The 17,184-nt window shown below is 53.4% G+C and overlaps 1 protein-coding gene across 1 annotated transcript; it reads left to right on the forward strand.

Annotated features, from left to right (window-relative positions):
- Positions 1–5,032: 5,032 nt before the first annotated feature.
- Cbx6 (chromobox 6) lies at positions 5,033–14,937 on the forward strand. Its single transcript, XM_075959871.1, has 5 exons — positions 5,033–5,208; positions 5,386–5,429; positions 5,579–5,644; positions 5,766–5,832; positions 9,945–14,937. Exons 1-5 carry the CDS (start codon positions 5,140–5,142, stop codon positions 10,929–10,931), a joined length of 1,233 nt encoding a protein of 410 aa, XP_075815986.1. The 5' UTR covers positions 5,033–5,139; the 3' UTR covers positions 10,932–14,937.
- Positions 14,938–17,184: the final 2,247 nt, after the last annotated feature.

A 17,184-nucleotide genomic window follows, 5' to 3' on the forward strand; every position in this document is an offset into this window, starting at 1 on the left:
GCACATGTGCCGCGACTTTCATTGGAGGTCAGAAGACACATTATGGAAGTCAGTTCTCTCCTTCCGCCATTGGGTCCTGGGGACCAAACTCCGGGTGTCAGACTTGGTGCCTAGCACTTCCTGTGCTGTGCTGGCCACAGTCCACCTGCTGAACCATCTTGCAGGTCCCCAGATCTTCTTTCTTTCCGATTTTTTTTTAAATATTTATTTATTTATTATGTATACAATATTCTGTCTGTGTGCATGTCTGCAGGCCGGAAGAGGGCACCAGACCTCTTTACAGATGGTTGTAAGCCACCATGTGGTTGCCGGGAATTGAACTCAGGACCTTTGGAAGAGCAGGCAATGCTCTTAACCACTGAGCCATCTCTCCAGCCCCTTTCTTTCCGATTTTGACCTTGCTCAAAGTCATCAGGTCCGAGGGCATCTGCCATTCCAGACTGATGTGGTAATGCCAGACAAAGCCCCTCCCACCTTCCCTACCCCAGGTGCCCCTCCCACCTCCCGCATGGGGTCTCCACACATCTGTTCCCTCACTTGCCTAGCAGGCTTTAATTAAAGCACTTACATGTGCCGAAGGCTGTGGACGCAGCATCAGTAGCTGGAGATCACAGAGGAATTGTCCCTGAAATACCTCATTGTAAGGAGCACCTACCCCCCAGAGACCTTACTAGTTGTAACAGGAGCTTTGTCCCAAATTGAGACCTACTTTTTTGTTATTATTGTTATTTATATATTATTTTGTTATTATAATAACCCCGAGTCCCTGTCTTAGTCCCTGTTCTATTGCTGTGAAGAGACCTAGGCCTTGACACTATAATCAAGGCACCTTATTAAAGAAAGCATTTAATACAGTTTCAGAGGGTGAGTCCCTGGTCACCATGGCAGGCAGGCAGGCATGGTGCTGGAGCAGTATTGAGAGCTTACATCTTACCCACAAGAAGGAGGCAGAGAGAGAAGAGCCTGGCACCAGCTTTTAAAACTTCAAAGCCTACGCCCACTGAGACACCTCCTCCTACAAGGCCACACCTTCTAATCCACCAACTAGAGACTGAGCTTTCAAATCTAAAAGTCTATGGAGGGCCATTCACATTCAAACCACTAGGGTCCCCTTTGCAAGGTGGCTGTGGTTTATCCCATCCAGAGGCGGAGTCTATTGTCCCATCCTTGAGTGCTTAACTTAGTAGTGAACACAATACCAGCTTACTGTATCTACACCTACAGGTCAGCAAACCCAAGTGTGTATTCTGGTCTCCTAGACTGCCATCAAGGTGACAGCATTGCTGTGTTCTCATCGGAAGACTCAGGGCCCTAGGACAAGCCCCAGAGCTGTTGACATGTTTCACTGCCTGGGATTGTAGGATGGAAGGCCTCTGTTTCTAGAAGCCATGCCCCTTTAATGGCACTGTCTCTCTCTGAAGTGTGGCAGTTTGCTTCTTCAAGGCCAACTGGATGACAGCTCTGTTGGCCAGATCTTTCCCTTTGGGCAATCCAGGGTTAACTAATTAGGGACCTTAAACACATCTGTAAAATCACTCTACGTGTCCCAGAGAACCCAACTGTACCACAATCCTAGCCCATTCCACAAGCTCTCTCCACGCTTGAGGGGAACCAGTGGCACCGAATGTGTGCACCAGGAACCCTGAGCTCGCGTCCTGCATTGACAGAAGTGTTTTGTGACTTCCACAATTGGTCCTTCAGGGCTTCTGCAGGTGTGAGGGACCCTGAGCTAGTGCAGGGTTAGAATAATGAGAGCTCATCAGGAGACAAGAGACCAATCCTCAGCTTCAGCCTTTCTCCTTGTAACCACAATGATGACCCTGGGCAAGACCAGGAAAGAAAAAACCTTCAGCTGAGACTGTCAGCAAACAGAAGGAGAGGGTATACATTCTGAACCCTCACAGCTACACTTACGGGCTTTGGGCTCCAGGTAACGGGTCTCAACCTGCGGGTTGTGAGCCCTTTGGGGGCACATATCAGAGTTACATGATGATTCATAACAGTAGCAAAATTACAGTTATGAAGCAGCAACAAAACAATTTTTTGGTTGGGGGTCACCTCCACATGAGGAGCTGTGTTAGGTCGCAGCCTCAGGAAGGTTGAGAACCATGAAATAAGAGGATCAATCCTCTAAGGATTGTTCACACAGACTGGGAGAGCAGTTCTGTCTGTGTGGTACTGAATAAAACATCAGAAGCTGTTGTGAGAAGGGGAGGAGACATTGCCCCCAGAATGAGATGACCTTTTCTAGGCGTCCACAACCAAGGAGCAGGCTTAAGAGGGGTGGGGGAGCTATAAAGGCCGCGTTTTTAAAAATGAATTAAGACGGGCTGGAGAGATGGCTCAGCGGTTAAGAGCATTGCCTGCTCTTCCAAAGGTCCTGAGTTCAATTCCCGGCAACCACATGGTGGCTCACAACCATCTGTAATGACGTCTGGTGCCCTCTTATGGCCTGCAGACATACACACAGACAGAATATTGTATGCATAATAAATAAATAAATATTTTTTAAAAAAATGAATTAAGACTTAACAATTCTCAGAGCAGTCAATGACCAAAAGGTGTTAGAAACCACTGAAAATTAAGGTGGGGCTAGGAAGATGGCTTAGTCTGTAAAGTACTGGCCATAGATTTGAATTCAGAACACCCACATAAAGAGCCAGGCAGAGCAGTACAGGCTGTAATCTCAGCACTGGGGAGGGGCAAACACTGAGGATTTCTGGGGTTTGTGGGCCAGTCCAACCAGTCACTGAGCTACAGTTTAGTTGAAAGACCCAGTCTCAAAAAATAAAGTGGAGAATGACCAAGAAAAACTCCTGATATTAATCTCTGGCTTCCACAAGCGTGTGCACCCATATGCTTGTACACAAACTCACAGAGAGAGACACAGACAGACACACACACACACACACACAAAGACACACACATACACACACACAAATACAAAGAAGAAAGAAGTGAAACAGAGAAACTAAGGTCCCGAGAGGGGACCATGGACTGTGTGAGAAAGGAGAGCTGTGATTAGATTAAGACCGCACCGCAGGGAGAGTACCTTGGGTCAGCATAACCACGGGGCCCTTTTGAAGAAGCAGAAGGTGTTAAGGAGATGAGCAACGAAGCCACGTACCAAGGAGAGGTAGCAGCTTCTAGAAGCCAGCTGAGGCCTGGAACTGGCTGTCTCTTTAAGCTCCTCAGCCTTGACTTCAGCTCAGTGACATTGACTTGGGACTTCTGCTGTCTTAAGCTGATGAATTTGGGGCTGCTTGTCAGAGCGGCAATATGAGGCTTGGCCACCCCGGTGGTGGAACTCCTTGCATGTGTGGTAGGCACCTTTCTCACTGGGCTCGCCTGCTTTCTGCAGCTTCCACAGGGGGTCACAAAGGCTGCTGAATGATCTAATATGGGACTGATTGGATCTTCATTCTGTGGCCTCCTCAGCCTTCAGGATCGGACCGACACCCACACATTCAGCCTACCTGTTCATCCACACCACCCCAGAAGATTAGCTCGCTATTCAGGGAAAGGTCACTTTGGGCTTGCCGACGTGCCAGCACTTTCTCAGTGGCGTAAATATCTTGAGGGGGGCAGAAGAATTTCAGTTGATCTAATTTCTCTATATATCTATACTGGTGCAGAGACGAAAAGCTGAGATTTTCATATGGTGGATTTGCAAGTTGAAATGGCAGTACAGCAGGGACAAGCACACACGCCTCCTAATAAGCCAATCATGGAATCAAGAGACAATCCTGACCCTTACCATCCCCCACCCAGGCCAGCCCTAGACAGCAAGTGAATGGAGCAAAATCTGTGTTAATGTTCAATCAATATCATGAAGGGAGGAAAATAAATACAGAACAGTGTATATAATACAACCCTACGCGTGTAAACATTTAAATATACCGAATGTATATTCCTGTACTCTACTAGTGGGTGATGTGTGTGTGCATATTCATGCAGGCCTGGGTTTAGGGAAAGAACGGGGCTAGAAGATCCTAATGGTTTTATGCAGATTATGGACGGTTGACTTTTCGCTTCCCTATCCGTATGTGTTTAACATTTCTGTTTTGCAAAGAACAAGACCATGAGCCTAATGGAAAATAAGATTAAATAATTTCAAAACAAACGGAATGGAAGGTTTCGCGAGGCGGATTTCCAGAGGCGAGCTAAACCCTTGGGGGACAGCTCCAGATCTCGCTTGCGCCTCCCCAAGTTCAGTGGCGGAGTCATCCCCGCATCTGTGGGCTGTAGGATAGTGGTGTGGCCTGCGGCCTGAGGATCCGAAAACAAATTTGATCAAGAGGGCGGGTTCTGCTGAGTGACCCAAAGAAAGCCCGCTTTGGACTCAGTCGGGGATGCCGGGCGGTTCTCTTCCGAGACCGCTCCCTCTTTGCTTTACAAACATACCGCCCTCGAGGTCTGCTTGCAGGTGCCGCTCACAACCCTGGTCTCAGCAGACCTGGGTCACCTCCGCCTCCAAGCCCAGCCCCCCTTTCCTGCGGTGGCCTTTTTGTTTTAACTCATCTGAACCGGTTACAAAACCACACTCCCACGAATACATAAATAATGGATGGGGTGATGTATTAAAGAAATCCCCACAAGGCCTGGCAAAGCTGCAGCGAATGCATTTCTGCTGTATCATATTTAACTATTTGCAAACGTCTGCAGGAGGATGCACTGCGCCTGCAAACTCGGGGATTCATCGCACCTCTCGGTCGAGGGCCTGGCAATTCCGGCATGGGGAGTTAAAAGGAGGGTAGGAGGTGGCAGGGATCCTGGTCCTTCAGGATGAAGCAGGACAAAGTAAAAATGCACTGCACCTCTCCCGGTTTGGCACCAGCCACGCATCCATCGGTCTCCTGCCAGGACTGCGGTGGAGAGGATAGGCCCCTTTAAGAGCCAGCGCGCGCCCCCGCCCCGCGAGCGCTCATTTTCCCTAGCAACCGCCCCGGGGGAGGGGGAGGTCCTGGCAACAGAGCTCAGGGCCCGAGCGTCACGTGACGGCCCGCAGCTGGAACGCGAGCACGCGCCCCGCCGAGCGCCCGCCCGCCGGGGGCCTGAGCGCTGGGGCGCGTGCGCGAGCGGTGCAGCACCGGCCGCGGGAGCAGGGAGTATTATGGGCTGTGGGTGCCTCTGAGCAAGATGGAGCTGTCTGCAGTGGGCGAGCGGGTCTTCGCGGCCGAATCCATCATCAAACGCCGGATCCGCAAGGTGAGCCCTCGGCCCGGACTGCCCTGCGCTCCCCGCGGCGGTGTCGGAGCCCGCGGGCCCTCGGGGCGCAGCGGTCCCGCTAGCCGGGCTCCCTCGGCCACCCCCGCGCCGCCGCCTCCTCGCGTCCCTGCATCCTCCCCACCCCCACCCCCTATTTTTTTTCTTTCTGTTTTTCAGGGACGTATCGAGTACCTGGTGAAATGGAAGGGGTGGGCAATCAAGTGAGTATCGTGGGGTCGGTGGCGTGGGGACCGGGGAGGCGGCAAGAAGGCACTCGGGCCTGGGGTGGGGGGTGCGTGCTGGCGTCCTCGAGGTGTGCCTCTGCCCCTTGGGTTTTCATTTTGCTTTTTCTGCACGCGTGACTCGGCAGGTACAGCACTTGGGAACCAGAGGAGAACATTCTGGATTCGAGGCTCATCGCAGCCTTCGAGCAGAAGTGAGTTGGGGAAGCTGTCCGGCGCGGTGGGGCGCCGTGCAGGGAAGCGGGAAAAGCGGGCTGGGCCGGGGAGTGGGGCCCGGGAAGGGACTCATATTTTGTTGGCGTTTCTTGACTGCAGGGAAAGGGAACGTGAGCTGTATGGGCCCAAGAAGAGAGGACCCAAACCCAAAACTTTCCTCCTAAAGGTAACCTGGCCCAGCCCCAGCAGCCCCCTCTTGGGCCCCCAGCCAGGGCGCAGCACAGGGCCTGCAAGGGAGGGACAGCTCCGCCGCTGCCTAGGCGGCAGGCTTTTCCAGAGGGGCCCCAGCTGGGCAGAGGGTGGTTGTAAGCCCCTGACAAAATCCCTGGCAGCAGGCCGCAGCCAGAGGGGCCTGGGAGTGGGATAATCAGGGATAAACCAGGGATTGGGGGTAGGGGGTGGGCTCCAGGAAGTGGGTGGGTGAGGCAGGTCGGGGCATACTCGGGAGAGGAGGTGACCAAGAAAGCTCTTTCTGCTAAGCGAGACCCTTCATCTCCAGCTTGAATACACTGACCTGTACTGTGTGTTCGAGCCTTGGAGCTAGTCGGTATAGGCTGTCTCCTGGTAAGCCTCCCACCTTCCTGCCCTGTCGCTGCTCACCTCTCTTAGAGCGTATTCTGTGCCTTCCCCTTATACTTGGGAGCCCAATTTGAATTTGATCTTAAATTACTTCAGCTTGAGTTTGATCATCCACCCTGGACTATCAGCTTTCCGGTCCTGAGCCTGTCGACCTGATATTTCTGATATTTCTGGAGGTTCCAGTGAGGATGGGGTGGGGCGTGGTGAAACAGCCTGTTTGCATTGGCGAGGCAGCAAAGAACTTCAGAGGAAGCCATCTTGGAGAGTTAGGGGTGTTTTGTTTTATTTTTTATGAGGGAAGAAGAGAGCCTGGGAAGAGGGAAACAAGACTGACGTTTTGTACACTGAAGGCAAGGCTGCAGGTGGCCGCACAAGGCTACCGTAGTTTCCCTAAAGGACTAAGGATGCCCCAGGTTTTCTTCCTAACAAATTTGACACCAGAAGAATAGAAAGGGCTCCTTGGAGAAGAGAGTGCAAGCTGCAGAATCTCGTAATCTCCAGTTTGTCCAGAGCACTGAATGCTCAGTGGGGGCGGGGTGGAGCAGCCCCCCCCCCCCCCCCCCCCGCTGACTCGGCCGGCACCTCCATCCAACGGTCTGGGCCTTAGGGCTAGCCTTAGACCAAAAGTGGAAAAAATGGTTTCCATAATTCTATAGTTTTGTATCTCATTCCCCGCCACCAATCACGGTGCATCATCTTCAGGCAGTAACGCAGCAACCTTAACCCTGATGCTTGCGGGTAGGGAGGGGTGGGCGGAGCAGCTGGAAGACTGGTGGGCTGTGTTGACAGCCTCTCAGCGCAGCTGGCGCGCCCTCTAGTGGCCATGGCGGTAATGAGCTTCAGTATCGATTCTCAAAATAGCTTTTTCTTTAAAGTTGTAGTTTCTGGGTTTCCTAGGGGCACAACAGTGCTGAGTTCTCTGATCGAGTATCTCCTTTAATATCCTCAACATCCCGGTGGAGTTGGGAGTGCTATCCTCATTTCACAGATGGAAATAGTTTCAAGAGTGAAGTTGGACACACGGGAAACATGGTAGCATCTTAATCCAGAATTTAGGAAACAGCAGGACATCGAGAGATGTTTGTGAAGGGATGTAGAGGTAGCTTGGGCTGGACCTGTTGCTTTGTGACTGGGAGGCAGTTCAGCAAAATGCACTCAGCGTTTTCAGCCAGGAGCTGTACTGAGTAACATGGGAGCCGTTTTGAGGGCGCTGGTACATCCCCATTTCACACCGGGAGAAGAAAACAGGCCAAGAATTTGTCCACTGCCACAGAGAGCTAGCGGCAGTGTCTAGATGGTGTCTGTAGTACATCCCAAACCCTGGAGCCACTTGTCCCAGTGACTGTGTTATCTGTACTCAGTTTTGAAATTCACTAGGCAGACCCAGGTCCTACTGTCAAAACAATCTCAACCTGAGGAAGATACATATTTTGTTAAATATGTAAGGGTTGGCATGTATGTTTGTGTACCATGTTTATGCCTGGTGCCCATGAAGGCCAGAAGAGGATCCTCAGACTCAACTGGAGTTACAGGCTCCTCCTAGGTCCTCCGAAAGAACCGCCATTGCTCTTAACCTCTGAGCCACCTCTCCAGCCCACGAATTGTGCCTTATGCAATATTGTTTAGGCCTTGTTAAATAAGAGGTGTTTATAGACAGTTTGAAACCATACATAAGGAAGAGCTGGTTTCTCGCAAGCCTGGCATCCACAGGATTGTTTCAATAGCTGTCCTACCCTAGCTTGTCCTGAGTACTGACTGCGTCCAGACGTGTGGCCAGCAGGTGCTCTAATGCTGACCACAGGACGAGCATATGAGGACCCATTAGGATAGCATGCCGAAGGAGAATGAGGTTTGCAGACGGTCGTCTTAGGTACAGTTTGCACACATTCTGCTACTCCATGGAGCATGTCACCCACCGTTAGACCTCTGTAGCACCCAGCCAGTCAATGTGGGGGCTGGAGAGATGGCTCAGTAGCTAAGAGTGCCTTGCTCTATGCAAGGGGCAGACCCCCACATACCTGGAACTCCAGCTCCAGGGGAGAGCCAATGACCCTTTTGGCTAATGTGGGCATCTGTGTACATATGCATTAAAAAAAAAACAGGTCAGGGAGTCGAGGCTGCAGAGTGAAGGCCACACCCTTATTTCTGAAGAGATTCTTAGGATTCTTAGACTCCCTTGGAGGTGTGACTGGGAAAGGGTGTAAGGGGCCCCTGTGGAACTCAATTGACTGGATAGAGGAAGGAGCCTTGGGAGCCAGCTGTACCCACCTGTGTGCTGCCACCTAGTGTCAGTCAGTGAGTGTTGACAGGGAGGCCCCAACCTTGGTGCAGAGCTGATTATCCTTAAGGTGTATTCCCCCTTGAGGGTGTGAGCTACCTGCCAAGATATTAGTTCACCATAATCCAGGACAGCCCTGACGGGTGACAGTCTAAGCTTGTCGGGATATACAGGTTGTCTCTTTGTACTGATTAAGCACCCAGTGTGTGGGACCTGGACGTGGAGAGCTTCCCCAAACACAGATTCCTCCGGGGGACCCTGACAGATTAACCAAGGGAATGAATCCCCCCACTAAAGTCTACCTGCTAGATTAAGGCAGTCACAGGGCTAGCAGGTGCTGTGCTTCACTGGAGCAGTGTTCACCTTAGAGCTCTGTCCTTCCCTACTCCCCTGGCCTCAGGAACTGCTGGGGTTTTCTCCATATCTGGGTGGGGTCTGGTCTCTGCTGTCCACCCGGCGGCCTGGGTCTCCAGAGACAACAGCAGCTCTTGGAGGGGGGTGTCATTCCTAGACCTGAGCAGCTGGCCTTTATCCGTCTCAGTGAAGGAAGGGCTGGCCAGGGAGGAGTCCCTGTCTGTTGTCCATTCTGAGTCTTTTGGCAAGGGGTGGTTCGGGTGGAACCAGGGCTTGAAGGGCCTTTCAGGGTTGGGGTTCCCATGAGGTAGCCGCTGAGCTGCTGTTGAACCTGCGGCTTTTCAGAGCTCACTCTTGTCTCTGATCAGTTGTCTTGGTACTGGCTTGGGGGTATAGGTTTTGGGATCCACTGGTGTGGGTAGGATGAGGGCAGAGAGGAGGGCCTGTGGGCTGGGACAAGGGCCTCTCTGGAGGCGATGGTCATCTATCGAGTTAGGGATGGGGCTGGGAGGATCTACTCCTGTCACGAAGAATTAGCCATTGGAAGAGCCCCAGGCTTGGTTGAGATCCTTCACAGAGGGTTCCCTCACAGGCTCCCCCCCACCCTGTCATGGTTGCTGAGTCAACAAAGAGTGGCCTTTGGAAAAAACCCTCCCCGCTCCCCCCCATGCACACTTAGTGGTAGTAAAAAAGACCAAGCTCTAGACGTTATGACATTTTTTTTAGTGAGTATCATGTGATCTATGCTAGCCTCAAACTTGTTGTATAGCTGAGGATAATCTTGATCTACTGCCTCCTCTTATGGAGTGCTGCAATTACAAGGGTGCCCTGCCATGACAGGTGACAGGTTTATGTTATGCTGGGGAATCTAGTGCCCTGTGCATGCTAGGCAGGCACTCTACCATCTGAGCCGCGCCCCCCTCCTACCTGTCTTAAGGGTCATAAGTCACTGATTGTTCTGAGTAGTCTCCTGAATATATGCTGACGGAACTCAGGGCTGTCTGGCTTAGGGGTGTCCAGGGGTTGCTGTAAGTCTTGAAGTCCCACCCACGCCCCTCTGCCCACAGGCCCGGGCCCAGGCCGAGGCCCTCCGCATCAGTGATGTGCATTTTTCCGTCAAACCGAGCGCCAGCGCCTCCTCACCCAAGCTGCACTCCAGTGCTGCGGTGCACCGGCTAAAGAAAGACATCCGCCGCTGCCACCGCATGTCCCGCCGCCCCCTGCCACGACCAGATCCACAAGGGGGCAGCTCTGGCCTGCGCCCACCCATCTCTCCCTTTTCTGAGACCGTGCGCATCATCAACCGCAAGGTGAAGCCCCGGGAGCCCAAGCGGAACCGCATCATCCTGAATCTGAAGGTGATTGACAAGGGTCCGGGAGGAGGCAGCACTGCACAGGGTGCAGGGGCGCTTGCCCGCCCCAAAGTCCCATCGCGGAACCGGGTCATTGGGAAGAGCAAGAAGTTCAGCGAAAGCATGCTGCGCACCCAGATCCGCCACATGAAGTTTGGCTCCTTTGCGCTGTACAAGCCCCCGCCCGCCCCTCTGGCGCCCTCTACTGCGGGCAAAGCCGAAGTGGCCTCTGGTCCTGGGCTGCTCCTGCCCACCCCAGCAGCTGCCCCCTATGACGCACACAGCTCCAGCTCTTCCGGCTGCCCCTCACCCACACTGCAGTCCTCTGACCCGGACGATGCACCACCCAAGCTACTCCCCGAGACCATGAGCCGATCTGCTCCCGACTGGCGAGAGCCAGAGGTGCTTGATCTGTCCATCCCTCCTGAGGCGGCTGTCACGGGCCAGAGGGCCCCTCCTGATATCACTGCTGCTGCGGGCCACACAGCCCTGGAGCCCACAGGTGCCTGCTCCTCCGAGCCCGAGGCTGGGGACTGGCGCCCCGAGATGTCGCCATGTTCCAATGTAGTCGTCACAGATGTCACCAGCAACCTCCTGACGGTGACCATCAAGGAATTCTGCAGCCCTGAGGATTTTGAGAAGGTGGCTGCTGGGGTGGCAGGTGCTGCAGGGGGTGGTGGTAGCACTGGGCCAAGCAAGTGAGGAACTTCCCCGAGGAGGGAGGCTTTGGGGGGGGGTCTTCTTCCTGGAGTCATACTTGTGCTCCCACCCTGTCCCTGCCCTTAGACCCGTCTGCCTGTGCTTTGCTTGCCTCCAATGGCTCGGTGTTGACCCAGGGATGGGGCTGAGTAGTCCTGCACATGGGTAGGGCCCTGGTAGGGCACAGGAAGGAAGAAATGCTCCCTGGTGTCCCCAGCTCTGTCCCTGATTGTGCAGGTGGGGCCCAGTAGGTGGCTTCTGGGGAAGCCCAAGAACTTGGGGTTCACCTGCCCTACCCACACCCCACCCTGCCTCTCCTAGCTTGCTTCTTGCTCTGTGTGCAGTGTCTGGTCTCGGTGCTATCTCAGCGGCTTCAGGGCCCCTAGGAGATTCCACCTAGGGTGGGTACAGTTTCTTAGTGCCACCTGGGACTGAGTGAAGGATGAGGCCAAAATGGGCCCTCTCTCAACACCGCTGAGGGTGGCAGAAGCTGGGCCAGAGGTCTCCTTCCCTGCTTGCCTACATCAGGACCAGGCCCACACAGATCTTGTGCCCCAAACACCCTGTGTCTATCCAAAACCCCCTTTGAAGGTGGAGGGGCTGGCAGATGTGGCACCCTGCCGCAGCCTCTGGGCATCCTAAAGCCCCCTCCGTTTTCTACCAAAGGTGCTGTAAGAACCTGCTGTGGAGACTTCTGGCTGTGCATGTGTGTTTGCCCCTTGGCTTGTTCTCGCGTGGATCCTTGTGTGTGTTGGGTGCAGGGCTTCAGGCTTTCCCGCAACGCCCTTTATGGTTCCTCAGAACAGGGTCTCTGAAAGCGTGGCCTCCCTTGCCTTAGCCAGGCCTGGCACAGTCCGGTCTGTGTGGTTTGTCGTGGAAGCCACAGGCCTCTCCTCCAATTCCAGGTTCCTGGGAGGCGGACCTTCACACCGCAGACATAGCACGGGGACTGTGATGGGGAGGGCCCAGGTCCAGTCTCTTCTGTTGCAGATGATGGAGGAAGGAGACGCCCAGGGACCTCCCAGGGATCTTCTGTTTCTCCCACCCCTTTGGTTTGCTTTTAGCTGCTGAGCTTCCTGGCAGTCTAGCCTGTGGGAAGACTTTGGGTGCCTTGGGCAGCTTCGGTTGCCCTCTGCTGCTAGGGAACCGAGGCGTCCATGCCAATGGCAGAGACCAAAGCCCCAGTTTCAGGGCAGGTCAGAGGGGAGAGGGCGGGTGCCTGTCCCCAGGCAGCACTAGGGACACCACCGCTTGGGGTGCACTTGAGTGTGGAGTGGTATGTTCCTGTGTGTAGCCTGAGCTGGCTCCTGGTGTACACAGTCTCGGTCCATGCTCAAAGCATGGTAAGAGGCAGAACTAGCCGACCCAAGGACAAGTATTCTGGTCTTAGGGGAAGACGTTCTTCCTTCCCACCCCTGCCAGGGTCTGCAGCACAGTCCCAGCCCTCCTGGCCCCAGGGTATGAAACAGGGGTCCTCACAGGGTTTGAGGGGGCCACAGTCCAGGTCCCAGCTTGTCCTGTGTTAACCCCATACCGTCCAAGTGCCAATTGGCTTTTTCCCCAAATAAGGGCTGGTATTTCACCTCTGTCCCCAGAGGCGATTTCCCCCTCCCCTTTCCCCAGGTGAGTCACCACCTGGGTGCCAGTTACAGGTGTTTGCAGAGACCATAGAAATGTGTTTTCCTGAGAGTCTGTGTCATTTGTGACCTTTTTTTGTAAAGAAGTTGTGTTTTCAGAGGTGATTTTATGACAGGAAAGTGAAAGAGTTAGTTTTGCAAAAAATGAAAAAAAAAGGAAAAAAATTTTTAAAAAGTTAAAAAAAAAAGAAAAGAAAAAATAGAAAAAAAATTATTGTGAGATTCCTAAGAGTGTGGGGCGAAGGGAGACCATAGTAACGCAGCGATTGCACAGGTGAGGTGGCAGTGTTGGGGTAAGGTGGAGGCCCGAGCTAGCTGGTGGGGCCCCCAGGGTTGAAGGCACCATGGCCATGCTGCCCTCCTCCTGGCAGCGGGCAGGGCATGTCTTCTTTGGTGACCTAGGAACAGACTTCCACTCCAGTTCTTGTTTGAAAGGAAGGGTGACAGCCAGTCCCCAGGGAACCAGCAGGAAGCTCAGGGGACAGGTAGGTGTGGCAGTTGTGGGACTTCTTGGGGACTAGATTCACTGTGCTGAATTTTCTCCAGCTTGCTGGGACACGTGGTTCCCAGTAGCTCCACAGTCTCCCTAAAGACCCAGAACCTTCGAGTTGCCCTGGTTGGGAAAGGGATACAGGCTGGGGAAGCCGCTGATGGGGTCACCCCCTTTGTGCATGCTCTGAGCTCAGGCACAAGGCCTCAAGGTGCGTGGATGCGGGGAAGCATGGGGTTGCTGGAGAGCAGGACCCCTCTTCCCTCTGCCAGACAGCCTGGAGTGAGGCCTAGAGCTCCCCACACACCCCTGCACAGCCTGCCCCACCCGCCTACTGCAGGCCCCTCCTCCCTTGCTGCTTTTTGTTTTCCTGATTACCAAGCAGAAGTTGCAGTCCGGTTTGCTTTATTTTTGTACGTGAAATGACCCCCTCCCCTGATGGTCATGCCCTGTAAATGCTCTCTTCCCACCCACTTGTCAGGAAATGAGAGTAGGCGAGTCCCCAGGGTCTTGGGTTTTGAGGTGGAAGGTTGGGCCCTATCCCTGTTTAACTGGTCGGTCCCTCTGTGAAAGGGCTGGGCAGTGCAGCAAGGCCTCCGCACAAGCACTCTGGGGCCTCCAGCTGCCCACAGACCCTAAAGGAGCAAAGTGAGCCTCCTTCCTCTGGTCGAGCCACGCTTGCTCCAGTGGGAGGGGTGGAATGGGAGGCGTTGTCTCTTTCAGAGGAGGCTAAGTCACTTGACTGGAGTATCGGAGGGTTTAGAGCCCAGGCCACCCTGGCCTTTGACGGGAAAGATGGGGACTTCCTCACTAGAGAGTGGACCTGGCACAAACCGGGTCAGTCAAGGATGTGGGCTTAGGCCAACCCTCAGGCCTCTGGGACCTGAGAGGCCACACCCCTTTCCCTTTTCTGGTTTGTTTGGTTGGCTTTTTTTTTTTCCTCTGTTTTGTTTTGCACTTCAATGGAAGGTGGAACCCAGTCTGGTCAGCTCTTCCTTGGGTTCCTGTGCACTAAGGCTAAGGTGGCCTCTGGGGGGGCTTCTGTGGTTCAAAGAATCACTTTTTAAAGGAAAAGAGAGAATTTAAGGGTTTTAGTTTTCTGTCTGCTTCTCTTCTTAGTTCAGAAAGCCCAGAGTGGGGTTTCCACACCCCTTCTGACAGCCACCATCGAGAAGAGGCAGCTGGTTAGGTGGGGGCTCAGGACTCCACTGCCCAGCCTGTAGGTAACCTCTGCCCTTAAAGGACTCCACTCCCACTGTATGTAGAGCATCAGCCAGGTGATGGAGCCAGAGGGCTGGAGAGGCCAGGTGGAAGGAGTCAAATGCTGGGCATTTGTGCCAAGGGCTGAAGCAGGCATCTTTTCGTTGGTTTTAACTTAAAAACACAAAGGCCTAAAGAAATATGTATCTTATAATTTTGTTTTAATTTTTAAGAAGCTCATTTGATGAACTGCACGAATGGATTCTATATATATATATATATAATATACGTACATAGCTCTATATTTGGGGACGGGCACTGTCTCTTTTCTCTTGCGTTTTAAGGATGACGTGTCTTTGCCTTTGTCTGTGGTTCAACCATCCAGCTCCCAGCTGGCTAAACTTTGCCTCCAGTGGTTCATGGCAGGAATATGGTAAAGCTGGCCAATGGACGAAGGGGTGGGGCCCCAGTCTGCCCTGCCCCTCGGGGAGGACTTCCGGTGGGGAAGGTAGCTTCTTTTGGATGTGGTGTTCGGTAGATTCTGGGCCAGGGGAGGGCGGGCTCGTGCTGATCACTCTGTCTCGTTCGTTTCGTTCTGCTGCTCTTCAATATTGTATCGATGCCAGGAAAAGGGGGTGAGGCCTCTTTCGCCCCCAAATAAATTGTCACATTCCGAAGCTGATCCCAGTCCCCTGGAAGGGGTGTGTCTGCCTCATTTCTTCTGGTTCCCATGGCACTTGATTTCTTTCTTTGATGTAGTCTCTAACCCACACTGGCCTCGTACTCGTGGCAACCCTCCTGCCTCAGTCTCCTAAATTGGGATTATAGGCACATCAGATAAAGGCACTTGCCGTGAAACTTAGCAACCTGAGTTCAACCCCCGTAGAACCTAAAAGGGGAAGGTGAGTAACCAACTTCGCAAAGTTGTTATCTGGTCTCCACACTCAAGACATGACATGCTTTTCCCTTACATGTACTTTGTGCACACACATGTACATACTACGCATATAAATTGCACACACATAAATTAAGGGGCTGGAGATGGCTTAGAGGTTAAGAGCACATAATACTATTGCAGAGGACCCGAGTTTGATTCCCAGCACCCATGTAGGGTGACTTGCAATCGTCTGTAATTCCAACCTCAGGGGTATGAGCTGCCTCTGTCTCCAAGGGCACCTGCATTCAGTCACATGCACACATACATGCACATACATGTACCTTCTTTAAAAAACTGAATGACGGTAGAGAATCATCCATGAGGATGGTGTCGGGGCTGGTCAGTCCTCAACCCTCCTACTCCCCAGCCAGCATGAACTGTAGGCCTGCAGGGCACTTGGCTGGGAACACAGGTCTGCTGTGTTTGGAACTAGGGTTTTGACTGGTAGGCACGTGGTGAGGATGGAGGGCTGGGGACCAGCACTCACAGAAAGGAAGGGCCCCCTGGGGCTGTCATGTCATTCTAGAGCCTGAGGGAACACATGGCTGCCTTTGCTGCTGGTCCCCACATTTTGGCCCCATATGATCTGAGAGTGGGGTGTGGTCTTCCGCACTTCATGACCCTCCAGTGGGCTCCTCCTGTGGGCTCCATCCGGCAGCACGTTCCGTGAACATCTGTTGGTCAGGTGTGGGCACAATATCACTCCCTCTCCTCCCACCCCAACCCAGTGTCCCGATCTCCATGTCCAGTCTCCCATGCCTCCCCACCGAGCAGTCCTATGCTGCCTGCCCCGGTCCCTCTAGGAGCACCTTAGCCATGGGCTGCAGGTCTCTATTCTTGCCTGCATCCCCACAGGGGTCTGGAAATCTCTCTTCAAACTGCCATGGAGCTCAGTACCCTCTCCCTACCTCTTGTCACCCATTGACCAAGAGCCTAGCCATTCTACTTGACCCCCAGGCTCTGTCTTCGCTGCTCCTGGCATTGACCTAGGGTCTCTCCTGTCTTCTCCCATCTGCTGGTAGCTCTGAGAGCTCACCTGGTGCCCTGCAGACCCACCTCATCAAGCTCTGGAACTAACAGGACGGTATGTTCTGGAACAGCTGAGAGGCAGACCTGGGCTGGCTGTGTCTCCGTTTTGGTACTGCCAGTAACCTTGACTTGGGGCCAGCAAGACCAAGAGGACTGGCCCAAGACTGGCCGTGGAGGTGAGGGCTGCGGAAGGCAGGGGGATCACAGGAGTGTTGGCAGGAAGTGAGGGAGGAGTCCAGCCATGCAGGTGGTGCTGGGCCTTTGTGGCATTTGCTGGGTATCACTAACACCTGGTCACCATCTTGAGACCTGGCCTCACTGTTTCACTTCTGGGAAGCTCTCGACAGTGGAGTTTTTTTTTTTTGAAACAGTGTCGTGCAGCCCAGGTTAGTCTAGACTCACTAGGTACCTGAGGCTAGCCTTGAACTCCTGATCCTCCTGCTTCTGCTTCCCAATTGCAGGCATGCACCACTGTGCCTAGCAGTGGAACTCTGTTTAGAGCAGGCTGCCCTGAACTCGGAGACCCACCTGCCTCTGTCCCCTGAGTGCTGGGATTAAGGCATGTGCCACACTGCACCTTTAACCTCAGTACTTAGGCTCTTTTGTAACTCTTAGGAATTGCCTTAGCCTGAATCCCTTACGAGTGCCCAGACGTGGGAGTTGTATGCAGGGGCACATGAAGGGGCCAGTCAGTCCCTTTGCCTAAAAATTCCCACCTCTCTAGACCCATCATCCATTTGCACTGAGTTCCAAGCTGTCCTGGATAGAGGCCATAAAGCTGCCTTTTGGGGGAAGGGCAATAGTCGGTAGCTCTTGTCTCTTAACGCGCGCCTTGCCAGGCGCGCCTTGCTCAGAGGCTATGGTTGTTTATTGTTGGAGGATTAATGACTCCCTCATCTCTTGGGGAGGAAGGTCTGGTAGATCCCGGCACCATGAGCCAGCCGAGAGCAAGCCTACTCTAGG

Source organism: Microtus pennsylvanicus, chromosome 2 (assembly GCF_037038515.1).
Source record: "Microtus pennsylvanicus isolate mMicPen1 chromosome 2, mMicPen1.hap1, whole genome shotgun sequence".
NCBI lineage: Eukaryota > Metazoa > Chordata > Mammalia > Rodentia > Cricetidae > Microtus > Microtus pennsylvanicus.